We start from the raw sequence: 27,768 nt of genomic DNA, 5'->3' as shown, positions 1-27,768 counted from the left end.
AATCTTGTGGGCCTTTAGTTGGGCCGGCCCATTTAAACTTTATGGGCCACTTTTGGGCCCGTCCACGTGTCAACATACCATAGGCCCATCTCGACCGTTGGATGAGTGACACCTGTGCCAACGCGGAGCTGACGCGTGGTTCCGTCGGCCAATGAGAATTTTACACGTGGAAAATCGACATTGGTCGTGGCTGTTTGTGGGTTATCGGATCCAAAACCGGACCTGATAGCTTAACGGCGTCCCGTTATGGTGGATGCCACGTGTTGGTCACCCTTGACGAAAGAACTTCTATGATGCGCGATTTATCATCATGGAAGTGGACACTTCCGTGATGATAATTTTGGTAATATCATGGAACACTTCTACGACAGCACAGGTATGACTATCTTGATTCTGTCATAAAATCGTCATGGATGTACATGCATGACAAAAAATGCGACCTACTGTGACAAACACGTATCATCACAGAAGTGTATTTTTTTAGTGATAGCTTCTTCATAGTTCATAGCTTCGTCATGGTCAAGTAACATGACCTCCAGATCAGGATTACCGTACCACTCTGGTGCGGATCATGCTCTGCCAGACCTACGAGGTTCTGTAGCAACTTGATCTGTAGTTTCATGATCTTTATCATTAGCTTCTTCACCATTTGGTGTAGGCATCATGGGAACAGATTTCTTGGATGAGCTAATTTCCAAATTGAGAGCAGGTACAATTACCTCATCAAGTTCTACGTTCCTCCCACTCACTTCTTTCGAGAGAAACTCCTTCTCTAGAAAGTTTTCGTTCTTAGCAACAAAAATCTTGCCTTCGGACTTGTGGTAGAAGGTGTACCCAATTGTTTCCTTAGGGTATCCTATGAAGACACATTTCTCCAATTTGGGTTCGAGCTTATCGGGCTGAAGCCTTTTAACATAAGCATCGCATCCCCAAATTTTAAGAAACGACAACTTAGGTTTGTTGCCAAACCACAATTCGTACGGTGTCGTCTCAATGGATTTTGACGATGCCCTATTTAAAGTGAATGCAGCTATCTCTAATGCATAACCACAAAAGGATAGTGGTAAATCGGTAAGAGACACCATAGATTGCACCATATCCAATAAAGTGCGGTTATGATGTTCGGACACACCATTACATTGTGGTGTTCCAGGTGGCGTGAGCTGTGAAACTATTCCACATTGTTTTAAATGAAGGCCAAACTCGTAACTCAAATATTCTTCTCCACGATCAGATCGTAGAAACTTTATTTTCTTGTTACGATGATTCTCCACTTCACCCTGAAATTCTTTGAACTTTTCAAATGTTTCAGACCTGTGTTTCATTAAGTAGATATACCCATATCTAATCAAATCATATGTGAAGGTCGGAAAATAATGATACCTGCCATGAGCATCAACACTCATTGGACCGCATACATTGGTATGTATTATTTCCAGTAAGTCATTAGCTCATTCCATTGTTCCGGAGAATAGAGTTTTAGTCATCTTTCCCATAAGGCACGCTTCGCAAGTATCAAATGATTCATAATCAAGTGATTCCAAAAGTCCATCTTTATGGAGTTTCTTCATGCGCTTTATACCGATATGACCCAAACGGCAGTGCCACAAATAAGTTGCACTATCTTTATCAACTTTGCATCTTTTGCCGTCAATATTACGAATATGTGTATCATCACGATCAAGATTCAATAGAAATAGACCACTCTTCAAGGGTGCATGACCATAAAAGATATTATACATATAAATAGAACAATCATTATTCTCCGATTTAAATGAATAACCGTCTCGCACTAAACAAGATCCAGATACAATGTTCATGCTCAACGCTGGCACCAGATAACAATTATTCAGGTCTAAAACTAATCCCAAAGGTAGATGTAGAGGTAGCGTGCCGACGGCGATCACATCAACCTTGGAACCATTTCCGATGCGAATTGTCACCTCGTCCTTAGCCAATCTTTGTTTAATCCGTAGTACGTCGAGTTACAAATATGAGCAACTGAACCGGCATCAAATACCCAGGCACTACTATGAGAATTAGTAAGGTACACATCAATAACATGTATATCAAATATACCTTTTTTCACCTTGCCATCCTTCTTATCCGCCAAATACTTGGGGCAGTTCCGCTTCCAGTGACCAGTCCCTTTGCAGTAGAAGCACTTCAGACTTGGGTCCAACTTTGGGTTTTTTCCCGGGAGTGACAACTTGCGTGTTAGTCTTTTTGAAGTTCCCCTTCTTTTTACCCTTGCCCTTCTTCTTGAAACTAGTGGTCTTGTTAACCATCAACACTTGATGCTCCTTATTGATTTCTATCTCTGCGGCCTTTAGCATCGCGAGGAGCTTGGGAATAGTCTTTTCCATCCATTGCATATTGTAGTTCATCATGAAGCCTTTGTAGCTTGGTGGCAGTGATTGAAGAACTCTGTCAATGACACAATTTGGAAGATTAACTCCCAGTTGAGTCAAGTGATTATGGTACCCAGACATTCTGAGTATGTGCTCACTAACAGAATTGTTCTCCTCCATCTTGCAGCTATAGAACTTGTTGGAGACTTCATATCTCCCAACTCGGGCATTTGCTAGAAATATTAACTTCAACTCCTGGAAATCTCATATGGTCCATGACGTTCAAAACGTCTTTGAAGTCCCGATTCTAAGTCGTAAAGCATGGCACACTAAACTAACGAGCAGTCATCAACACACGACTGCCAGGCATTCACAATGTTTGCAGTTGCTGGGGTAGGTGGTACCAAGGTTTTGGTTACTGAATGAGGCAATTTTACCTAGGGGACTGGTAAATGTGGTTACCACGGTTACTGAGAAATACCGAGAATATTTCGAGCGAATTTTTAGTTGAATTTTAAATTCAAATAAGTGAATGAACAAATATTTGAACTAGAGACCTCTCAAAACAGGAACTAGGTTGCTACCAACACGCCAGAACTAACTCTCATGGCATTAATTAGATCCTACATACTTTACAGTAAATCGAGTGCTTAAATTCAAAAATTTCAAAAAATGGTATTTTTTGCTCGGTATGGCAATTTACCGAGGGGCAAGGAAATACGCGGTAACCATGGGAAATCTTGAAATTTTGACCGGTAACCAAACCAGTGGGTGGTACACCTAGCGGTGCATCAAGGACATAATTCTTCTGTGCAGCAATGAGGATAATCCTTGAGTTATGGACCCAGTCTGCGTAGTTGCTTCCATCATCTTTCAACTTAGCTTTCTCTAGGAACACATTGAAATTCAAAGGAACGGTAGCACGGGCCATTGATCTACAACATAGATATGCAAAACCTATCAGGACTAAGTTCATGATAAATTAAAGTTCAATTAATCAAATTACTTAAGAACTCACACTTAGATAGACATCCCTCTAGTCATCTAAATGATACGTGATCCAAATCAACTAAACCATGTCCGATCATCACGTGAGATGGAGTAGTCCTCAATGGTGAACATCACTATGTTGATCATATCTACTATATGATTCACATTCGACCTTTCGGTCTCCAGTGTTCCAAGGCCATATCTGATATGCTAGGCTCGTCAAGTTTAACCCGAGTATTCCGCGTGTGCAAATCTGGCTTGCACCTGTTTTATTTGAACATAGAGCCTGTCACACCCGATCATCATGTGGTGTCTCAGCAGTCAGCATGAAGAACTTTCGCAATGGTGCATACTCAGGGAGAACACTTATACCTTGAAATTTAGTAAGGGATTATCTTATAATGCTACCGTCGTACTAAGAAAAATAAGATGCATAAAAGATAAACATCACATGCAATCAAAATATGTGACATGATATGGCCATCATCATCTTGTGCTCATGATCTCCATCACCGAAGCAACATCATGATCTCCATCTTCACCGGCTTGACACCTTGATCTCCATCGTAGCATCGTGGTCGTCTCGCCAACCATTGCTTCTACGACTATCGCTACCGCTTAGTGATAAAGTAAAGCAATTATATAGCGCTTGTATTTCATACAATAAAGCGACAACCATATGGCTCCTGCCAGTTGCCGACAACTTTTACAAAAAATGATCATCTCATACAACAATCTTATATCACATCATGTCTTGACCATATCACATCACAACATGCCATGCAAAAACAAGTTAGACGTCCTCTACTTTGTTTGTTGCAAGTTTTACGTGTATGCTCCGCGCTGCTAGCATGAACCGTACATACCTGCGGCACAAAAACCACAACGGTGATTTATCAAGTTTGCTGTTTTAACCTTCACAAAGACCAGCCGCAGTCAAATTCGATTCAACTAAAGTTGGAGAAACAGACAACCGCCAGCCACCTTTATGCAAAACTAGTTGCATGTCTGTCGGTGGAACCGGTCTCATGAACGCGGTCATGTAAGGTTGGTTTGGTCCATTTCATCCAACAATACCGCCGAATCAAAATAAGACATTGGTGGTAAGCAGTATGATGATCACCACCCACAAATCTTTGTGTTCTACTCGTGCATATCATCTACGCATAGACCTAGTTCCGATGCCACTGTTAGGGAACGTAGCATGCAATTTCAGAATTTTCCTACGCTCACGCAAGATCTATCTAGGAGATGCATATAAATGAGAGGGGAGAGTGTGTCCACGTACCCTTGTACACAGAAAGCGGAAATGTTAGCTTAACACGGTTGATGTATTCGAACGTCTTCTCGAATCAACCGATCAAGTACCGAACGTACGACACCTCCGAGTTCTGCACACGTTCAGCTCAATGACGTCCCTCGAACTCTTGATCCAGTAGAGGCACGAAGGAGTTGATGAGTTCCGTCAGCACGATGGCGTGGTGACGGTGTTGGTGATGTGATCCATGTAGGGCTTCGCCTAAGCACTATGACAATATGACCGGAGGAGTAAACGGTGGAGGGGGGCACCGCACACGGTTAAGACAATTGATGTGCCTCGGGGTGCCCCTGCCCCCGTATATAAAGGAGGGGAGGAGGCCGGCCACAAGGGGCGTGCCAAGGAGGGGGAGTCTGTAACGCCCCGGATACAACTTTCCATATTCGTAACTCCAACTCTTGCCTTTTCCGGAGATGCTATATGATATTTCCTCCGTGGTTGGGTTTCGTCTGTTGTTTTGCATTTTGTTCTTGTTATGCATCTCATCTCATAGCATCATGTGCATCGCATCCATATGTTTTCATAAAACTTGCATCCGTTTGGGTTCTCCCGGTTCTCTCCGTTGTCCGTTTGGAGTCCAGACACACTCGCACGCGCCCGCGGCACCTCCGAAATATTATTTTATAAGTGGCATAAAAATGTTCTCGGAATGGGTTGCAACTTGGCGTGCAATCTTATATTAGTGTAGACAGAGCGCCTGCCAAGTTTCATCGCATTCGGAGTCCATTTGATAGCCCAACCGTTAAACCTACAACCGCGATATAGTCAGTCTAGCGTCGGACGTTTTCGGTCTCCGAAAACCCTGCCGGGCTGCTCTCCTCTTCTCTTCTCTCAGCCCAAGGCCTCATCTACATAGCCATCTGCTAGCCCACCTTTCTAACCCCCTCCGCTCCGGACCGTTGGATCGAGATCCGATGTCCGAAAATGGAGCAGAAGCCCCCTAACCCTAGCCACCTACCCTATATAATCAACCCCTAGTCCATTTTGGGCATCTCCTAGCCCTTCCCCTACCTCCTAGCCCCTCCCTCCTCCATTTCCGTGCCCCCCAGCCTCCTCCCGCCACTTGGCGCCGCCGCCACCGCGGTCGGACCAACCAGCGCGCGCCACCTCGCCCCGCCAGCGCCCTCCGGCCTCTCCCATGGCGCCACGCGTCCCCTGCGCCTCCCTCCAGCGCCCCCATCCGCCCGAGCCCGCGCGCGGCCCGCGCAAGCCCATCTGGGCCCGGGTCGGCCCGACCCCGCAGCGCCGCCCGCTCCCTGCTTTGCCCCGCACCTCCTGTTCGAGCGCCTGCGGCCTCGCCGCCCCGCCGACCGCGCCCGCCGGCGTCAGCCGCATCTCCGCCGTTCCAGGCCAGCGTCGCCTGCCTCCCGTCCTTCTCCTCCTTTCCCCTCCTCCGGTCCTCTCGCCTCACCTCGCTCGCTCTCTGTTGCCCCGCAGGGAACCACCGCCGCGCCACGGAGCTTCGTCGCCACCGGCGTCGAGCTCGCCGCCCCACCTCCTTCTGTCGCCGGGAATGGACGGATCCGGTGGATCCCGTCCAGATCCGCGGCTCTCTGAAAGTCCCGACTCATCGCGCCGCCCCACTTGCCGGACCTATTCACGCCGCCGGCCTCCCCTGCCTCCGCGCGTGAGCGCGAGGACAACACCATCGATCGTCGCCGACCACATGGGCCCGCAAGCCCAGGCCCAGCCGCATCGCGCCTCCGGCCCAGCCCAGCATCCAAATCCGGCCTGCCTCCAGCCTCCTACACCTACCGGGCCAAGAGCCCATGGGTGAGCGCCCCTCCAGCCCCTCCCCTGTGCACTGCTGGCCCAGCCAGATTCGGCCCAGAGTAGTTTTTTTTTCGTTCTGCGAATTTGCTAATTATCCAGGGAATTACAGATTTGCAGAAAAGTCCCTAGAGTTCATGCATTTAATAACTCATCAACCGTGCATCATATCAAAATGTTTTATATATGTAAAATGCTCAGAAAATTGTGTAGATTAATAATATGCCACTTTCATCTATGTTAAAAATGTTTAACATGCTGTTTGTGTTTATTTTGCATAATGCCATGCTAAAATGATTTATTTCATAACTAAATAACCGTAGCTCCGTTTTAAATAAACTTTATATGTAAATGGGGTGGAAAAATGCCTAGTTTAACATGGTCCACTTTATGTTGCTGTTTAACAACATTAAAATTGTGTTTAGGGCAGAACAGTACCGAATCTAAAATATGCATATGGGGATTTTCCGGAATTATTGTTTGTTGTTTCCGGCCTCATTTAAACTTGCCTAAATAGATGGCTTTCTTATGCTTCACCCCCTTGCCATGCTAATAACATTTAATATTGTTGGGTACATAAACAAGATTAAACTAAATATGTCAATGTGGTGTTTTGTCAATATGCAACTCGTTGCATATTGATCTCCACTTAACTTGTAGTATTGTTTGTTTCACTTGCCATGTCATGCCTTATTAAACCGGACATGCATCATACTTGTTTGTGCATCATGTCATGTTTATGCTTGTGCATTTACCATGTTGTTTGTTTCTTTCCGGTGTTGCTTCTTAGTTCCAGTAATGTTGCGATTGTGAGGATTCGTTCGACTACGTTCGCTTGTCTTCTTCATGGACTCGTTCTTCTTCCTTGCGGGATTTCAGGCAAGATGACCGCTACCCTGGATCTCACTACTATCATTGCTATGCTAGTTGCTTCGTTCTATCGCTTTGCTGCGCTACCTATCATCTGTTTGTCGAGCCATCCCATGTTGCCATGAACCTCTAACCTTTGACACCTTTCCTATGCAAACCGTTGTTTGGCTATGTTACCGCTTTGCTCAGCCCCTCTTATAGCGTTGCTAGTTGCAGGTGAAGTTGAAGATTGCTCCATGGTGGACAAGATTATGTTGGGATATCACAATATCTCTTATATTATTAATGCATCTATATATTTGGTAAAGGGTGGAAGGCTTGGCCTTATGCCTGGTGTTTTGTTCCACTCTTGCCGCCCTAGTTTCCGTCATACCGGTGTTATGTTCCCGGATTTTGCGTTCCTTACGCGGTCGGGTGATTTATGGGACCCCCTTGACAGTTTGCTTTGAATAAAACTCCTCCAGCAAGGCCCAACCTTGGTTTTACCATTTGCCTCACCACCACCTATATTTCCCTTAGGAGTAATTAACCCAAGGGTCATCTTTATTACAGCCCCCCCCCGGCCAGTGCTTGTCTAAGTGTTGGTCCGAACCAGAGCCACTTGCAGCGCCACCTCGGGGAAACTCGAGGGCTGGTTTTAGTTGTACATAGTGTTCATCCGGTGTTGCCCTGAGAACGAGATATGTGCAGCTCCTATCGGGATTGTCGGTGCATCGGGCGGTCTTGCTGGTCTTGTTTTACCATTGTCGAAATGTCTTGTAAACCGGGATTCCGAGTCTGATCGGGTCTTCCTGGGAGAAGGTCTATTCCTTCGTTGATCGCGAGAGCTTGTCATGGGCTAAGTTGGGACACCCCTGCGGGGTATAATCTTTCGAAAGTCGTGCCTGCGGTTATAGGCAAATGGGAATTTGTTAATGTCCGGTTGTAGATAACTTGACACCAGATCCGAATTAAAACGCATCAACGTGTGTGTAGCCGTGATGGTCTCTTTTCGGCGGAGTCCGGGAAGTGAACACGGTTTTTGGGTTATGTTTGACGTAAGTAGGAGTTCAGGATCACTTCTTGATCATTGCTAGTTTCACGACCGTTCCATTTGCTCTCTTCTCGCTCTTATTTGCGTATGCTAGCCACCATATATGCTTAGTCGCTGCTGCAGCCTCACCACTTTACCCCTTCCTTTCCTTTTAAGCTTTGCTAGTCTTGATACCCATGGTAATGGGATTGCTGAGTCCTCGTGGCTCACAGATTACTACAACAACAGTTGCAGGTACAGGTTTTGCGATGATCATGACGCGAGAGCGATGCTTGCTTGCTTTGAGTTCTTCTTCTGCTTCTTCGATCGGGGGATAGGTTCCAGGTCGGCAGCCTGGGCTAGCAGGGTGGATGTCGTTTGAGTTTCTGTTTGTGTTTCATCCGTAGTCGGATGCTGATCTCATGTATGATGTATTGTTGTATTCGTGTGGCATTGTATGCCTTATGTATGTATCCCCATTTATTATGTAATGTTGATGTAATGATATCCACCTTGCAAAAGCGTTTCAATATGCGGGTCTATCCTTGGTGGGACCTTCGAGTTCCTTTTGGATAGGGTCGCATATTGGGCGTGACAAGTTGGTAATCAGAGCCTCGTCCGACCATAGGAGCCCCCTTGATTGTTGGCCGTTGTTGAGTCTAGAAGAAAACTATTTTGAGTCTTAGGATTATACATATCGGAGAGTAGGATTCGTTTTACTCCTCAGCCCCTTTGTCGCTCTGGTGAGGACTCCTGACGTAGATGTTTTGACTTTCCTCTCCTCAAATTTCACTAAATTTTTTTAGGATCACGCGGGTATCTTGGAATCGTTTCGATGGTTTTGTGACGAGAACATTGTTCTTGGTGCCTCCTGTCTATTTATGTGGCATTGACCCGGGGAGTTGAGCTCCGAGGTGTTGTCGTCACAATTTTATCGTTGCAGTTCTGGAATACCTGAGTTTTGCCGACATCGAAAATCTCTTTTATGCAGTTGTTGGTGAGATAACCTCGACGTCACCCAGTACTGGGGAGTTCGGGAGTATTGCCATAACTCGTATAACGGATGCTTTTCGAAGGTTGAGGTACACGATTTCTGGAGTTTTCTTGGTTATGTGTTGACGGATGGATACAGCTTGGATGTAGGTATTGTTAGTTTGTGTGAGATATATTGCTTCCCCTGTATCCCCAACACCAGATTGCATAACCAGAAAGTTTCGGGGGTTTTATAGGTGGGAATTCAAGTAGTTCCTAGAATATCTTTTCGACAGATGCATGATATGAGATTGGGGTTTGACGTCTAGTGGTCCGCCTTTCCACGGTCGTTTTTACAGTGGTCTCGTTGTGTCTTAAAGAACCCTTGGCTATGCTGGTTCGGGGACACTTTGTATGTCATGTGCACTGCCTTGTACATGATGGTGCTGTACAATCGAGCCCGTGTGGGCCCCACCACGAAAACTTCGAACGAAATCTCTATCATATGTTTGTTCCGGCTTATTTCTGCAAGCCAATCCTTTGTTTTGTTTTATTTGTGGTATTCGAGTTGCTTCAAAGTCAAATATTGATTCCATACCTTTCAAGCGGTGTTCTCATATTTCTATGGGAGTACTAATCCTTTTGATCATTGAGGTCGTCATGTTAATTCTTTTCAACCAGTGTGCTTCTCCTCAAGTGGTTCCAATCATTTTCAACATCCGCAAGATCAACTCTAAGTTTTCTCACCGGTGTTTGTGTCATCTGTCCCCAAGTTGCTTTTGTTTTCCCGCCCTCCCACCCTTTTCTTCAAGGACTCATTTATTTTAATCAAGTATCCATTTGTTCATGTGAAGTCTCTTCACTCTTTTCAATCAATGTTCTGATCCGGTGGTCCCTCGTGAAGATGCTCACAAGCTTCAAGTTCATCATACTTCATTGTTGTTTCTTCTCCGGTGGATCCAATTCAAGCTTTCAGTGTTGATCATATTCCTTTCCTCATGTCAAATGCTTTTTCATACCGGTGCACCTCTTAATCTTTCACTTCTCGCTATTCATTTGTTCTAGAGTGCTGAAGATATCTCGGAAGACTTGAGTTATCATTCCTAATCTGTTCAAGATATCTCGAGGTTGTTATCTCTTTTGAATCATTTAATTCAACCGGTGCAATTTCCCTTTCAAGTAATTTTTCGAAGGTGTATCTTTTGAGTGGGCCCTAACCCACAGGTCTTTTCCCAGGATCTTACCTGACTCTTCTAATTATCCTGGAGCCATTCTTAAATTCTTTTCAAGTGTGACGTAAGAATGAATTATCATCAGTCATATGTCTTTCTCCAAGATCTTTCAAATTCTTTTCATCGTTGGCTCAACCCCCTTCGCTTTTCATTCTCACGGAGTATCTCAACAATTCATGGTGGTTCTCATCATCATTCTCAACATGTGAAGGCCGAAGAAGAGTTTTACTCCAAATCTTATCCGTTTCTCTCAAAGATTCATGATTCTAGCTTGATGTCATCCACTCATAATTATTTTCGATTGAGAGAATTCTTTTCACCAATCCGGATCTATTCAGGAGTCTTTTCAGTTTGATTCCCCGGAGCACATCATCTCAGAATCATTCATTCCAGCCTTTAGCTCTCGTTATTCAAATCTAACCGGTGCATCATTCAAGTTTTCTCTAATAAGCTCATGATCTCTTCGTTCACTTGTATCTAAATTCCCTCAAGTATCTTCATTCGTTCTCTAATTCTTACCGGTGATTCACCCCTTTACTTTGTTCATTCTCAATTCTTACGGTGGTTCGTCCAGGATTTCTCTTCCTCCGTTATCATATCAAATATTCGTTGTTTCTATCCCACCGGTGGTTCCATCAAGACCTTCACAAGTTTGTGCCATATCTATCTTGATCCTTTTTACGAGAATAAGTAGTATGCCAAATCCGTTGTTTGTCATCAATTTAAATTGGTGAAGGATACGCATACCGTAATTCTTATTATTGTTTCATCCGAGTGATCTAGTTTCTTCTTTCCAGAGTTGTTCATCATGTCACATTTCTTGGTTCGAGATGCTTCATCTTTTCTTTTCCGGAGTTCCAAGTTTTCCGCATTATCTCGTCGCGAAGCTTCATCTAAATCATCACAAGGCTCACCTTGTTCTTTCAACTTCTCTTCCTTTTTATCATCCTTTTATTACCGGATTTCTTCATGGAGGTTCTACATGGTGGTTCATCAAGGATTCCTTTCATTCTTCATTTGTTCTTCAAGATTTCTCTCAAAGTTATGACCCGCCAAGATATACTCAAAATTAAACATGGTGCTCAACACATGTCTTGTTTTGAGGAGCTCAAGTATTCTTCATCTTGCATTCCAAAGTGCAATTCTTTCTACCTTATCTTTTGAGGTGGTGTTATGTCACTCTTGACAATTTCCTTCATGTTTCATGATTCATATGTTGTCAAGAATGAGGTATTTTAAATCCATCAATCTCTTTGTTGGAGTTATCTTGGGTTATATTTCACCTAAATCCTTCCATTGAGAATGTTGCTATTTGTGGTGCTTATCATTGATCCAAGCTTTCTCCATATCCTTCTCGGTGAAAGAGGTTTTTCATCTCTTCGTTGACCTCAATCCAATCTATTGTTTCCGTTAGTGGCAGAATTTCGCCTCAATATTGAGAAGTTTTCCATAAGCCCACTACAAGCTTATTCTTTTCGTTGTTGGTTTTCCAACAACCCCGTTGTAACCATCTTGAAATGGTGCTTTCCAAGCTCATTTTTGGTACAAGTTGTCATTTTCTTCTCCGTCCCTTTATCCCAACAATCTAGCTTCTATTCTTTCTCCCAGAGACTTTGTGATGTTGCTCTTTTCTCTCATCTTCTCGAATTGAGGGTCATGTTCTTTTCGTGCTTATCCATTTAACCGGAGTGTTGTGTCATCTCTTCAAGTTCTTTTCATCTTATCAAGTTTTGCTTCTCTTTTCAACCTGAGAGCTATCTGAAATCTTTCTTACCCCTTGTGCCATTCCTTCAATAGTTCTGGAGGCAGTGTGTTGTTGATTTCATCAAGTATCCTCTCGTCTTGTCAAGTTCATGTTCAATTTCTTCCATTTACAGTCGGAGTGCTGTCAAAATTATATTATTCTTATTCATTCTTATCTCGTTTCAACCAGAGTGGTTTCAATTCCTTCTTGTCCATTGTGCTCGTCATTCATGTCTTGGCAACCTTCAAGTTATCGTAATAGCCCTTGTTCCTCTTTTCTAATGGAGTGTTTTCAACTTTATTCATCTTCGTTGTTTTCTTTCTTTCATTCTGCTCAACCTCTCAAGGTTCATGGTTTCACTCGTTTGTCGAAGAAGCAACTTAGTTTTACCTCTTCTCTTCCTCTTCCATTTCTCTCCGGTGCCATCCTAGATCTCGGGACGAGATCCTCTCGTAGTGGTGGAGTGTTGTAACGCCCCGGATACAACTTTCCATATTCGTAACTCCAACTCTTGCCTTTTCCGGAGATGCTATATGATATTTCCTCCGTGGTTGGGTTTTGTCTGTTGTTTTGCATTTTGTTCTTGTTATGCATCTCATCTCATAGCATCATGTGCATCGCATCCATATGTTTTCATAAAACTTGCATCCGTTTGGGTTCTCCCGGTTCTCTCCGTTGTCCGTTCGGAGTCCAGACACACTCGCATGCGCCCGCGGCACCTCCGAAATATTATTTTATAAGTGGCATAAAAATGTTCTCGGAATGGGTTGCAACTTGGCGTGCGATCTTATATTAGTGTAGACAGAGCGCCTGCCAAGTTTCGTCGCATTCGGAGTCCATTTGATAGCCCAACCGTTAAACCTACAACCGCGATATAGTCGGTCTAGCGTCGGACATTTTCGGTCTCCGAAAACCCTGCCGGGCTGCTTTCCTCTTCTCTTCTCTCAGCCCAAGGCCTCATCTACATAGCCATCTGCTAGCCCACCTGTCTAACCCCCTCCGCTCCGGACCGTTGGATCGAGATCCGATGTCCGAAAACGGAGCAGAAGCCCCCTAACCCTAGCCACCTACCCTATATAATCAACCCCTAGTCCATTTTTGGGCATCTCCTAGCCCTTCCCCTACCTCCTAGCCCCTTCCTCCTCCATTTCCGTGCCCCCCAGCCTCCTCCCGCCACTTGGCGCCGCCGCCACCGCGCCCGGACCAACCAGCGCGCGCCACCTCACCCCGCCAGCGCCCTCCGGCCTCTCCCACGGTGCCACGCGTCCCCTGCGCCTCCCTCCAGCACCCATCCGCCCGAGCCCGCGCGCGGCCCGCGCAAGCCCATCTGGGCCCGGGTCGGCCCGACCCCGCAGCGCCGCCCGCTTCCTGCTTTGCCCCGCACCTCCTGTTCGAGCGCCCGCGGCCTCGCCGCCCCGCCGACCGCGCCCGCGGGCGTCAGCCGCGTCTCCGCCGTCCCAGGCCAGCGCCGCCTGCCTCCCGTCCTTCTCCTCCTTTCCCCTCCTCCGGTCCTCTCGCCTCACGTCGCTCGCTCTCTGTTGCCCCGCAGGGAACCACCGCCACGCCACAGAGCTTCGTCGCCACCGGCGTCGAGCTCGCCGCCCCACCTCCTTCTGTCGCCGGGAATGGACGGATCCGGTGGATCCCGTCCAGATCCGCGGCTCTCCGCACGTCCCGACTCACCGCGCCGCCCCACTCACCGGACCTCTTCACGCCGCCGGCCTCCCCTGTCTCCGCGCGTGAGCGCGAGGACGACGCCATCGGTCGTTGCCGACCACGTGGGCCCGCAAGCCCAGGCCCAGCCGCATCGCGCCTCCGGCCCAGCCCAGCGTCCAGATCCAGCCTGCCTCCAGCCTCCTACACCTACCGGGCCAAGAGCCCATGGGTGAGCGCCCCTCCAGCCCCTCCCCTGTGCACTGCTGGCCCAGCCAGATTCGGCCCAGAGTAGTTTTTTTTTCGTTCTGCGAATTTGCTAATTATCCAGGGAATTACAGATTTGCAGAAAAGTCCCTAGAGTTCATGCATTTAATAACTCATCAACCATGCATCATATCAAAATGTTTTATATATGTAAAATGCTCAGAAAATTGTGTAGATTAATAATATGCCACTTTCATCTATGTTAAAAATGTTTAACATGATGTTTGTGTTTATTTTGCATAATGCCATGCTAAAATGATTTATTTCATAACTAAATAACCGTAGCTCGGTTTTAAATAAACTTTATATGTAAATGGGGTGGGAAAATGCCTAGTTTAACATGGTCCACTTTATGTTTCTGTTTAACAACATTAAAATTTTGTTTAGGGAAGAACAGTACCGAATCTAAAATATGCATATGGGGATTTTCCGGAATTATTGTTTGTTGTTTCCGGCCTCATTTAAACTTGCCTAAATAGATGGCTTTCTTATGCTTCACCCCCTTGCCATGCTAATAACATTTAATATTGTTGGGTACATAAACAAGATTAAACTAAATATGTCAATGTGGTGTTTTGTCAATATGCAACTCGTTGCATATTGATCTCCACTTAACTTGTAGTATTGTTTGTTTCACTTGCCATGCCATGCCTTATTAAACCGGACATGCACCATACTTGTTTGTGCATCATGCCATGTTTGTGCTTGTGCATTTACCATGTTGTTTGTTTCTTTCCGGTGTTGCTTCTTAGTTCCAGTAATGTTGCGATTGTGAGGATTCGTTCGACTATGTTCGCTTGTCTTCTTCATGGACTCGTTCTTCTTCCTTGCGGGATTTCAGGCAAGATGACCGCTACCCTGGATCTCACTACTATCATTGCTATGCTAGTTGCTTCGTTCTATCGCTTTGTTGCGCTACCTATCATCTGTTTGTCGAGCCATCCCATGTTGCCATGAACCTCTAACCTTTGACACCTTTCCTATGCAAACCGTTGTTTGGCTATGTTACCGCTTTGCTCAGCCCCTCTTATAGCGTTGCTAGTTGCACGTGAAGTTGAAGATTGCTCCATGGTGGACAGGATTATGTTGGGATATCACAATATCTCTTATATTATTAATGCATCTATATATTTGGTAAAGGGTGGAAGGCTCGGCCTTATGCCTGGTGTTTTGTTCCACTCTTGCCGCCCTAGTTTCCGTCATACCGGTGTTATGTTCCCGGATTTTGCGTTCCTTACGCGGTCGGGTGATTTATGGGACCCCCTTGACAGTTTGCTTTGAATAAAACTCCTCCAGCAAGGCCCAACCTTGGTTTTACCATTTGCCTCACCACCACCTATATTTCCCTTGGGAGTAATTAACCCAAGGGTCATCTTTATTACAGCCCCCCCCCCCGGCCAGTGCTTGTCTAAGTGTTGGTCCGAACCAGAGCCACTTGCAGCGCCACCTCGGGGAAACTCGAGGGCTGGTTTTAGTTGTACATAGTGTTCATCCGGTGTTGCCCTGAGAACGAGATATGTGCAGCTCCTATCGGGATTGTCGGTGCATCGGGTGGTCTTGCTGGTCTTGTTTTACCATTGTCGAAATGTCTTGTAAACCGGGATTCCGAGTCTGATCGGGTCTTCCTGGGAGAAGGTCTATTCCTTCGTTGATCGCGAGAGTTTGTCATGGGCTAAGTTGGGACACCCCTGCAGGGTATAATCTTTCGAAAGTCGTGCCTGTGGTTATAGGCAGATGGGAATTTGTTAATGTCCGGTTGTAGATAACTTGACACCAGATCCGAATTAAAACGCATCAACGTGTGTGTAGCCGTGATGGTCTCTTTTCGGCGGAGTCCGGGAAGTGAACACGGTTTTTGGGTTATGTTTGACGTAAGTAGGAGTTCAGGATCACTTATTGATCATTGCTAGTTTCACGACCGTTCCATTTGCTCTCTTCTCGCTCTTATTTGCGTATGCTAGCCACCATATGTGCTTAGTCGCTGCTGCAGCCTCACCACTTTACCCCTTCCTTTCCTTTTAAGCTTTGCTAGTCTTGATACCCATGGTAATGGGATTGCTGAGTCCTCGTGGCTCACAGATTACTACAACAACAGTTGCAGGTACAGGTCTTGCGATGATCATGACGCGAGAGCGATGCTTGCTTGTGTTGAGTTCTTCTTCTGCTTCTTCGATCAGGGGATAGGTTCCAGGTCGGCAGCCTGGGCTAGCAGGGTGGATGTCGTTTGAGTTTCTGTTTGTGTTTCATCCGTAGTCGGATGCTGATCTCATGTATGATGTATTGTTGTATTCGTGTGGCATTGTATGCCTTATGTATGTATCCCCATCTATTATGTAATGTTGATGTAATGATATCCACCTTGCAAAAGTGTTTCAATATGCGGGTCTATCCTTGGTGGGACCTTCGAGTTCCTTTTGGATAGGGTCGCATATTGGGCGTGACAGAGTCCTACTAGGACTCCCAGTCCTAGTAGGATTCGGCCCCCCATCTTTTTTCCATCTCATGGAGGGGGAAAAGGGGAAAGGAGAGGGAAGAGGAGAAGGAAAGGCGGGCACATCCCTCCCCTAGTCCAATTCAGACTCCCCATGGGAGGGGGTGCGACCACCCCTTGTAGGCTGCCTCCCCTCTCCCCTATGGCCCATGTAGGCCCAACAATTCCTCAGGGGGGGTTCTAGTAACCTCCCGGTACTCTGAAAAATACCTGAACCTTTCCGAAACCATTCCGGTGTCTGAATACTACCGTCCAATATATCAATCTTTACCTCTTGACCATTTCGAGACTCCTCATCATGTCCGCGATCTTATCCGGGACTCCGAACAACCTTCGGTCACCAAAACACATAACCCATATAATACATATCGCCATCGAACATTAAGCGTGCGGACCCTACGGGTTCAAGAACTATGTAGACATGACCGAGACACCTCTCTGGTCAATAACCAATAGCGGAACCTGGATGCTCGTATTGGTTCCCACATATTCTACGAAGATCTTTATAGGTCGAACTGCAATGTCAACATAGTTATTCCCTTTGTCATCGGTATGTTACTTGCCCGAGATTTGATCGTCAGTATCTACATACCTAGTTCAATCTCGTTACCAGCAAGTCTCTTTACTCGTTCTGTAGTGCATCATCTCGTAACTAACTCATTAGTCACATTGCTTGCAAGGCTTCATATGATGTGCATTACCGAGAGGGTCCAGAGATACCTCTCTGATACTCGAAGTGAAAAATCCTAATCTCGATCTATGCCAACCCAACAAACACCCTCGGAGATACCTGTAGAGCATCTTTATAATTACCCAGTTATGTTGTGACATTTTATAGCACAGAAGGTATTCCTCCGGTGTCCGGGAGTTGCATAATATCATAATCGGAGGAATACATATTTGACACGAAGAAAGCAGTAGCAATAAATTTGAACAATCATTATGCTGAGCTAACGTATGGGTCTTGTCCATCACATTATCACATCATTCCACTAATGATGGAATTTGTCCATGGCTAGGAAACTTAACCATCTTTGATCGACGAGCTAATCTAGTAGAGGCATACTAGGGATACAGTGTTTTGTCTATGTATTCACACATGTATCAAGTTTCCGGTTAATACAATTCTGGGATGAATAATAAATATTTATCATGAATAAGGAAATATAAAATAACAACTTTATTATTGCCTCTAGGGCATATTTCCTTCAGCATTAGCTTTTTGAAAACCGAGCCGACTCCGGTCATGGCGGGCGATGGCGGCGTCTATGTCGTTACCTTGATGAAGGCATCGTCAAGCAACTATCGTCAACCTGCTCGTGCCGCTCCGGGAGAAATCCTAAGATCACCGGATCGGATGATGGCGGCGCTGTGGTGTCATGTTCTCTCTTGGGGGCATCGTCTGTGGAGCGGCACCGCATGGAAGAGGCGTGAGGTGGTGTGGTGTGCCTTCTCTCGCGTCGACGACGGCGAGTCTCGGCGGCATGGAGCAGCGGGGTCTCAGCGCTGGACGTGGCGTGATGGCCTCGCGCAGGAAGGTGGCACTGTCTGGCGCCATGGTGGCGTCAACAGCTGACCTGGCAAGGTGTTTGCGTCAGTACCTGCTCTGAAGATGGTTAGGTGGATAACGTCGGCGGTAGCCTCGGTGAGTGCGCCGGACCGGTGTGTGACCCATTCCTGACATGTGGCTGGGATGGGGCATTCGGCATTAGATGTTAGATTTTGGTGCGATGTTTATTTGGTATTAGGCTCGGACATTCAGCACCCCTGCATCAAGGGGATAGTAGTAGCGATAGGTGTCGCCTAGATGGTGGCTTTAGGCTTACTGATGTAATGCTTTGTAAGGTCTCTGAGAATAATTAATAAAATGGTTACATGCATCACCCAGATGCAGAGGCTGGGGTAATCCTCCTTTTCTAAAAGAATAAAAAAATAGCTTTCTGATGCGAAGAGGGGTTAAATCATGAAAGCAATCGGCCGAGCAGCACCACTGCCACGGATTGAAAGAGGTGTGCTTCAAATTTATACAAGTCCAGTCCCCCTCATGTCTGCAAACATTAATGGCATCTAATGGCTGGGATCATGTCTTTGAGACCTACCCCTCGGTTTTAAAGGAGCTCATTGCCAAGCTTGCTTCCAACCACCGGAACTAACACTTTCTGTATGCAGTACATGTAACTTGGTTAGATCTGAAGTGACGGTCTTATGCATATGTGGGATCCTCTAGAGAGACTGTAGTCTGTGTGACTTGCTTTTGTCTTGTCATCTATATAATTTGCGTATGTGCTGGGCAAAGTGTCTCTTGATGGAGTGGTTGGTCTGTAATTTCTTTCAGGTGTAAGCGCAAATTGATCTGGCATTACAACAGTATGGAAGTTCCTCCATCTAATTGTTGTATCCTCATATATATTTCTCTGTTTATTAGGTGTGTCGTACATCGTTCCTTCGTGCCCTCCCTATTATGAAAACCTTATTCTAGCTATTCTAAAGAAGAACAATGTTGATGTTTCTAGAAAGTCATCTTATGATCCTGGAATTAAGGGAACGAATCTGGATAACAGAATAGTTGACCAAGAATTCTGGTTACCATGACAGTGATAGTGTGAGGTCCAGTACCTAGGAGCCTTCTCCTGGATGCCTGATGTTCTCCTGGGTCGGGCGCCCTTCATCGCAGAGGAAGGTCAGAGCTTGAAGATTCTGCAAATTTTAGTGTTGTTGTAGTTGTGCCCTGTACCAGGTTTCTGAACACACATTTCCTTGTTGTGTATTAATTATTCCAGTATATGAACAAATGTCAGTCAAAACCTGGACTGGGTATTAATTAATTCCATGTTTATGAACATCAATGTTAGTTTACAGAAACCAGGGGATATGATTCATCACCCTATCTGCTTGCATGCTCTGGAACGCTCACTATGGAGGTACAAACATATACACAATATCTCACTTTCTGTGTGTCTTTGTGTTGAAAGCCACACAGTTGAAAGCCCCAATATCTCATTCTTGTTCTGCCCCAGTTGAAAGCCATTTTCCATATTACTCTCCAGATTACCGGTTGTGAGGATGTCTCAGAGGTTGATGTTGGGGGCTGAAATATGGTGTAGGAAAATTAACAAGATGAACAAATTCCCTTTCTTATCATCGGCATGTGAGTTAGTGAAAGTGCAACTATCCCTGGGTGGTTTTGGTAATTCCTAACAACATATAGCTCATTGAGTTAATGCTATTTCAAGATAAATATTTCAGAAAAGCTCAATGATTGGCATGGCATGGATGAGAAAAGTGGACCCCTCAAAATGCTAAGGACAAAAGGATTGGCTCAAGCTCAAAGCACAAGACTCTACATTTTCTATTTTAGTGATCCAAGATCACATTGAGTCTATAGGAAAAGCCAATACTATCAAGGAGGGATGAGGTGTTGCTTAATGAGGTTTTTGCTCAAAATGCTTAGTGATATGCTCCGAAGCCCTCAACTACTTTCTCACATCCACCTATGACCCAAACCAAAAGTCAAACTCGGCCCCACCGATTCTTTCTATCTGGCGCCACCGAGTTCAGATGTCATAGCCACTGCCACAAACCCTAGTCAAATCAGTCTCACCGAGATGGGATTGTAATCTCTCTGTTTCCCTTCGTAACGTTTTGGTCCAACCAATATGAGCGATCGGTCCCACCGAGATTGCAATGCAAACTCTTTGTTTCCCTTTCGTAACGTTTCGGTCTAACCGAGATGAGTGAATCGGTCCCACCGAGTTTGCCTGACCAACTCTTTGGTTAGCTTATTACCAAAATCGGTCTCATCGAGTTTGTGTAATCGGTCTCACCGAGATTACGTTATGCCCTAACCCTAATGATGTCGGTCTCATCGAGTTGACATGTCGGTCCCACCGAAAATCCTAACGGTCACATTGTTTGCTAAATCGGTCCGACCGAGTTTCAGGATTCGGTCCCACTGAGATTGGTAAGTTGTGTGTAACGGTTAGATTTTGTGTGGAGGCTATATATACCCCTCCACCCCTCTTCATTCGTAGAGAGAGCCATCAGAACATGCCTACACTTGCAACTTACATTTTCTGAGAGAGAACCACCTACACTTGTGTTGAGGTCAAGATATTCCAATCCTACCATATGAATCTTGATCTCTAGCCTTCCCCAACTTGCTTTCCACTCAAACCTTCTTTCCATCAAATCTAAATCCTGTGAGAGAGAGTTGAGTGTTGGGGAGACTATCATTTGAAACACAAGAGCAAGGAGTTCATCATCAACACACCATTTGTTACTTCTTGGAGAGTGGTGTCTCCTAAATTAGCTAGGTGTCACTTGGGAGCCTCCGACAAGATTGTGGATTTGAACCAATGAGTTTGTACGGACAAGGAGATCGCCTACTTTGTGAAGATCTACCCCTAGTGACGCAAGCCCTTCGTGGGCGACGGACATGGTGGGATAGACAAGGTTGCTTCTTCGTGGGTGGAGCCCTCAGTGGACTCGCGCAGCCGTTACCCTTCGTGGGTTGAAGTCTCCATCAACGTGGATGTACGATAGCACCACATATCGGAACCACGGCTCAAAAATCTCCGTGTCTCCAATTGCGTTTGTCTCCTCAAACTCCTCCCCTTTACCTTCATGTGCAATTGTTTTACATTCCGCTAGAATTGCATGTGTAGGTTGATTGCTTGACTTGTGCTATGTTGCTAAAATCTGCCAAGAATTAAAATTGGGAAAAGGCAAGTTTTTATTTGGTTAAATAGTCTAATCTCCCCCCCCCCCCCCCCCCTAGACATACTTTCGATCCTACAGTTAGTTAAATTCAGTAGACCGACAACTTGTATTGATGTACCCTGTGCTCAAAATTATCTACCTCAAGTTCCAGCGCTGAAAATTAACTTGTTTGAGATGCTGAAAGATTTGCAGCCGATGTCCAAATTAAAGGATGATTGTTTGAGGGGCAAGATGATGAATGAGCTTTACATCCGATCCGGCAACAAACAGCAAAAACATTCAGTATATGATATGGGCAAGCAAACTGCAATAAATGGATTCATGGACAAGCTAGGATGGATGCACATTTCAGTCATTCACCACTAAAAATACTCGGAGCACAGAAATGAAGCACAAACGAATAGCAGCAGCTTCAACTCAAAAAAAAAAGAAATAATAGCACCAGCCTCCAGTATATGATATGGCCTGTCTGGTTCAACATAGCAGCAGCCTCCGGTAGAAGAGCATGAATAAATCGGCCACAGAACTATACAGAATGCACAAACAGAAAAAACAGCATGTATATATATACTCCGCCGCGCCGAGATGTTGGGGTAAAACCCAGGTCGTGGCTCAAGGGTTACTTCTTCTTCCATGGCTGGATCACCCCAAGCACGACGATTGCCACTACCACCAGGAGGAGGATGATGGCGTAGCACATCCACTTTCTCGAGTTCTTCTGCAGCGTCTTTGCCTTCTGGAGAGCGCCCACGCCTTGCTGTATGTGGTTGGTCGCGTTTGAAACCTTGCAAAAACAAAATCCGTTAGCTTGCTTTATTTATGAAGTCGGTTTAGGTCTATTTAGAAAGAAAACATAAGCTGATTTCACAAGTCTTGGTCTTACATGTGTCTCTATGTGGTTGATCATGTCTCCTTGAGCCTCAACCAAGACCGCCATATCCAGGAATATCTACAAACCAAAACCCAGGAAATGCCTTCTGTTCACATATGGATATGCATGGTGGGTGTCAAATATAAACAAAATTGCACTCTAAGAGCTTATGCAAAAGAAAATTGTATAACCTGCTGCAACTCCAGAAGCTTCCTCTCTAGATCTCTTACAGCATCATGCCGCTCCTGTATCTCAGCAACAGTGTCCAATACCTGCAAGATGGTTGGAAAATTACTCTGATGAGATTTCGATGCATTTTCCCACAAGCATCCAAATAATGACCAAGGTATAACTCATATGTACCTGGCCTCTCCCCTGCTGCTGAACCGCATCTTTGAAAATCTGCTCGCTTCTCCCTGTCTCGATTAAATCGTCAATTGTCTGCAGGTTCCAAAGTAACAAAGGAGGCACACTGTAAGAAAGATAAACAATAGAAAGAAAAAATCACAAATTTAACCATAGAAAAAAAATGTTGCGACTATACCTCTTCATCAGGGCGATTACCAGTTACAGTGAATACCCTTCTTTCAACAACTTCCCGGTACTCCTGCCGGATTGATTCTCTCAACACCTGCATCAGAGGGGTAACAACGCCATATCACTCACATAGTTGCAAGATTGCATTATATTATTCCATCTTCAGAGACATCAGGCTGATTGCATAGTATCAATAATCTACCATAATGGCTAATAAACATTCTTGTAAAGTTACTGAAAGTCGAAAGGAGGCAATTTGCAAAACTCTTTCTTTTACTTTTTAGAACATATAAGCATCAACAAAGCAGAGTAGTTTCTTCCACCGCTTATGAAAAGTTAGATGTTGAGAATTTATATAGTTGGATGCTTGGAAAGCAGAGCAGTTTCTCCCTGATGCTCTATGAGGGCATATCAAATCAAATAGCCCAAGTATTAAGTAGAAATATGGACCGGTTTTAACTCTTTTTTTTTTGTGTATAAAGATTACTACGTGTTAGGCATTAGAGGGAACATTTATTCATTCACAAACAGAAGAGGAAGATCATCACATACATGTAGTCAATTTGGACATTCAAGTTAGATGAAAACAATACCTGAAAATCGTCCATCCGTTTCTTCAGTTTCTTCTTCACTGCTCTGTGGAGAGAAATCAGTGAGCACAGTGAACACGGAGTAATTCATGCAGGCAAGAGAGACAAACTGACAGTAAATTGAATTTACCCAGTAGTCTGTTCCCTTGATCGATCTACCGCAGAGTCCTCCTCGCATCCAGGTTTCTTCCTGTTAGATAAGTTCTGTAACAGCAAACCATAAGCAGCATGTCCATCTTTTAATTTGTGCAGATGCAGATACAGCTAGCTAGGAAAGAAGAATAACAGACAGAGGCAAGCAAGGTCAGGTGAAAACATACATCTTTGTCCAGTTCATCAAGTTTTGTTTTCGCCATACGAGCAATTTTGCCCACTTCGTCAATGTCTTTCTCCATCCGGTGCTTGATTGCTACAAAAAATGCATTGTTGTGCGTGATTACAAGTACAGCAGGATTTTCAACTCTGTCTAAGAAGAGGAGGTTTGGGTCTGATAAGTAAAGCACACGAGTTTTGTTGTCACCTTTCATGGCGCTTGCTTTTGTGACTGCTTTTGATTCCTCGTTGGCAGACTGCAAGTAAAGGCACACGAGATACCATCAGTACTATGAGAATCAACATACTATATAAGAAGCAGAAGCAGAAATAAGGAAACTAGCTAGAATGGGAGATGATGAATTGACGGACCTGGAGCTTGGTCAGGAGGCTCGTGAGCTTAGCTATCAGGCTGTCGATTCCATCAACCTGTTGTGTGCATGAAGGCAACATGTCTACCATTAATTAATCTGAAGTGGAAAAACTAATGGAGAAATAACATGAGAGAGAGTTTCCTATCCTAGGTAAACAGAAGAAGAGCACCTTCTTCAAGAAGGCTTGTAAATTATCAGAAGCATCGGGCTTATGCATTCCCATCTCAAGATCCCCCCCATCTCTCGAGGAATCCCGCCGCGGAAGCTCAAAGGAGTCCTGCAAAATCGGAGTGTTTAGCACAACATGTAACCCGCAGGAAGGCTAGGCTTGATTGTTATGAATTCTTGTTCGATCTGACATTATAGTCAATTGCGCTAGCTGCTTTCATCATCAGCTGAAAGTAAACCAAACCAATAGGATAGGATAGGATAGGATTGTTGCGGAAATAAAGCATTGGCATCATTATAACTCCTAGTCCCAACCAAAAGAGCATTAATTAAGCTTATACTCCCTCCGTCCGAAAATACTTGTCATCAAAATAGATAAAAAGAAATGTATCTAGAACTAAAATACATCTAGATATATCCCCTTTTATCCATTTTGATGACAAGTATTTCCGGACGAAGGGAGTATGTCGGTAGCTGAAAGATATGGATTTAGTGCGAAAAAAAGAGCATATGAGACTCCAGTCACTATCAAAATGAAAGCATCTGCGTCCAAGTTGCGGATGGTTTGTAACATGTGCATGTGAAAGCAAAGATGACAGCGACCATCCATCAGGGTATGTAAGGCCAAAAGAAGACCAATTCTGAAATTATGAATGTAGATGAATTATGACGGCGGGTTGTTTGTAACTGTCATGTCTGTATGTATGTACAGTACATGTGAAAACTTTGAGACTTGGAATGTTATGGATTCTTCTTCGATCTGACATTACAGCCAAAAGTAAAGTAATAGGATTATTGGCCAATAAAGAGCATTATTAAGCAGCTTGTTTGTGTTGGTAGCAGAAGTAGTGCATGTACTATTAAACTGCGAAAAACAGAGTAAGTATTTTAGCTAGCTGACACTTTGAGAATCAAAGAGTTGGTATTCGTTTGTAATGTAATGGCAAAAGAAAGAAAGAAAGAAGATTAATTCTCTCAAGTGTTGCAGCACAGAAGAGAAGAGAAATTCCCTAGATCTGTAGGGAGGTCGGCAGCGTGAAGAGATGAAAGGACGGGATGGAGAGGGGACTTACGGTAAGTAGGTTGTTCATGGCGGACGGCGGCGCGGCGCGGCGCGGCGAGGAACAGACGGACGGCGGCACGGCGCGGCGCGGCGAGGGGAGGGTTAAGCTGCTCTGCTCTGCTGGGGCTAGCCACCAATATGGACGGCTGACTGACCTGACAGGTATTTCTTTTTTCTTTTTTCTTTGTGTGAGCTGGAGCCAGCAGCCGTGCGGTGCGGTGCGGTAGGCACGACCGACCGCTCAATCATAACTTGGGGCTGCTCCGCTCCTTATTCGTTCGTGTACCGTACCAAACTGGATTAGATTAGCGTTTCCCTTTATTTTAAGAGTTAATTACACAAAACCACAACATCAGAGTAACTTATAACACTTTACCACAACTTTTGAATTTTTGAATGGATAACCACAACTTCAAATCAATTTATAATACTTTTACCACAACTTTAAGTTTGTTTAACACAAAACTACAACTTCTGAACTAGTTTCAACATTGAGCCCAAATCTATCATTCAACTTTTTTTAATAGACAATCTAATTGATTGGGTCCACATGTTAGGACCTAAGCAGGGAAATGGTGGCATGTGCGCATCTTTTATTTATTTATTTTTAGAAAAGGAGGAAGACCCTCGGCCTCTGTATCTGGGCGATGCATGCAGTCATTTTAGTAATTATTCATAAAAGATCTTAAAAAGAAATACAACAGTAAGTCTAAAGTCACCGTCTAGGCAACATCTGTCGCTACCATTATTCAGTTGATGAAGGGATGCTGATAGTTCGGGTCTAATACCACAGACCTCGCAGTCAAATCTAATATCTAAGAGCATCTCCAGCCGTTAAGCCCCCTAGGAGACATTTTTTTCGCCGCGTGGGGGGCTGCCGGCGATGATTTTGTTCTGGGAACGAAAAATCCTCCACCCGTTTCCAACCCCAAGCGCCCCCAAGCGAGGCCGTCGTCCTCGCCGCGTCACCGTGCCGCCCGCCCGTCCTTCCAGCAGCGCGCCTCACCGTGACTGCCCGCGCCCACGCGCGCCTCCGCACTGCTGCTCGCGCCCGCGCCTGGCCGCGCCCACGCGCGCCACCCGTGCCTGGCGCCCTCCGTGGCCGCCGCCGACGAGGAAGGAGAGGAGGATGAGGGGAAGGCCCGGCAGCCAGCACGCCTGCCCCGCCCTCGCCTGCAGCGCTAGGCACAACGCGCGCTCGATGCAAGACCGCACGCCCGCGCCGGCTGCGCGCCCGCACGCCCACAGGCGGCGTTGACTCGGCAGCGACTGCGGCGACCTCAACCGGTGCGCCTCCTCTCCCTGCTGTTGCCCTTGCTCTTTTGGTGTGTCGCCCAGGCCCAGCTGCTTGACCTCGGCCTTCGTCACCAGCTTCACCGGCGTGAACGGGCTGGGCATCTCCGTCGCGTGCGTCGACTTCGCGGTAGGAGGCGTGGTGCCGCTGCACTGGCACCCGGCGGCCACGGAGCTCATCTTCGTGGTGGAGGGCACCCTGTCGTGCGGCTTCATCAGCGCCACCGGTTGGACCTGGCCGGTGAAGGCGACACCCCGACAGCGGGCTGGTGCCCCGTGGGGTACGGGCTGGGCCAGGCGACCGGACTTGCGACGACGCGGGGTCTCAGTCCCGGCCGCGGCGGCCGGCGCGGGGTGCCGCGGCGGCGACGTCTGCTGCGCGCCGTTGGCCGGGGGCGGCGAGTGCGTCCGCCATGGCCGGTTCCCCGCCTCGGCCTGCCATGCACACAGTGAAGAAGGCGTTTGCTGGCCATGCACGTGGTGGGCCTGGGAGGAAAAAAGGAGAGAGAGTGAGGTATGAGGCTGATTTGTGGGGTTTTTGCATGCAAACAAGGGCGCCGGCGCCCCCAGCTGCGTCCCACCTTTCTGGATTTGGGTTGATATCGCCGGGCGTAACTTTGCTCAAATCCGGCGCTATTTGAGGTTTTGGGGGCGTGACTGGGTGAAAAAATGCGCGTCGGCGATGAAAAAGGCCTCCTGAGGGGGCTCTTGGGGGGACGGCTGGAGATGCTCTAAGATCTGAGGCCCCAACCAAGCCACCTGCCGAGTATGGGGCACACACCGGTCCGGCGTGCTCTCAGAGGCCACCACCGCCAACTACCACCACTCCATCTTCAGAGTTGTACTAACGCATCATCCTTGCCCGGTCTAACTGTTGTCGACGTCACCATGTCGCCCAACGGCACCGCTTCCCTGCGCGCGAACTGCTGACCACGTCGCGGTCGCTGCCGGCACCCCTCAGCACCATGCCGCCAAGTACCACCAGCCAACACAGCTTGAAGTCTTTGGAAGATCTATCGTGCGTAGCACCTGCCGACCAGGCATGACAAAGCGTAGCACCTGTCGCCCAGGCATGACTTGACATCTTCACCGAAGCTCCGTGCAAGACGAAGTCGCTCCACCTCCTGCCTCTGACTTCCATCACTGCTCCACAAATGATGCTCCCAAGAAA

General features: G+C 46.1%; 1 protein-coding gene across 1 annotated transcript; it reads right to left on the bottom strand.

The window, feature by feature from the left end:
* Positions 1–21,681: 21,681 nt before the first annotated feature.
* Positions 21,682–25,495, bottom strand: LOC123157199 (syntaxin-132). The gene is made up of 12 exons (XM_044575458.1): positions 25,315–25,495; positions 24,243–24,350; positions 24,072–24,128; positions 23,908–23,956; positions 23,708–23,796; positions 23,518–23,591; positions 23,391–23,433; positions 22,805–22,891; positions 22,624–22,701; positions 22,452–22,532; positions 22,273–22,338; positions 21,682–22,173 (listed from the first exon to the last, which is right to left on the bottom strand). Exons 1-12 carry the CDS (start codon positions 25,330–25,332, stop codon positions 22,009–22,011), a joined length of 915 nt encoding a protein of 304 aa, XP_044431393.1. The 5' UTR covers positions 25,333–25,495; the 3' UTR covers positions 21,682–22,008.
* Positions 25,496–27,768: the final 2,273 nt, after the last annotated feature.

The sequence above is a fragment of the Triticum aestivum genome, chromosome 7B (genome assembly GCF_018294505.1).
Source record: "Triticum aestivum cultivar Chinese Spring chromosome 7B, IWGSC CS RefSeq v2.1, whole genome shotgun sequence".
Classification (NCBI taxonomy): Eukaryota; Viridiplantae; Streptophyta; class Magnoliopsida; order Poales; family Poaceae; genus Triticum; species Triticum aestivum.
This window is presented reverse-complemented; position numbering and strand designations above follow the sequence as displayed.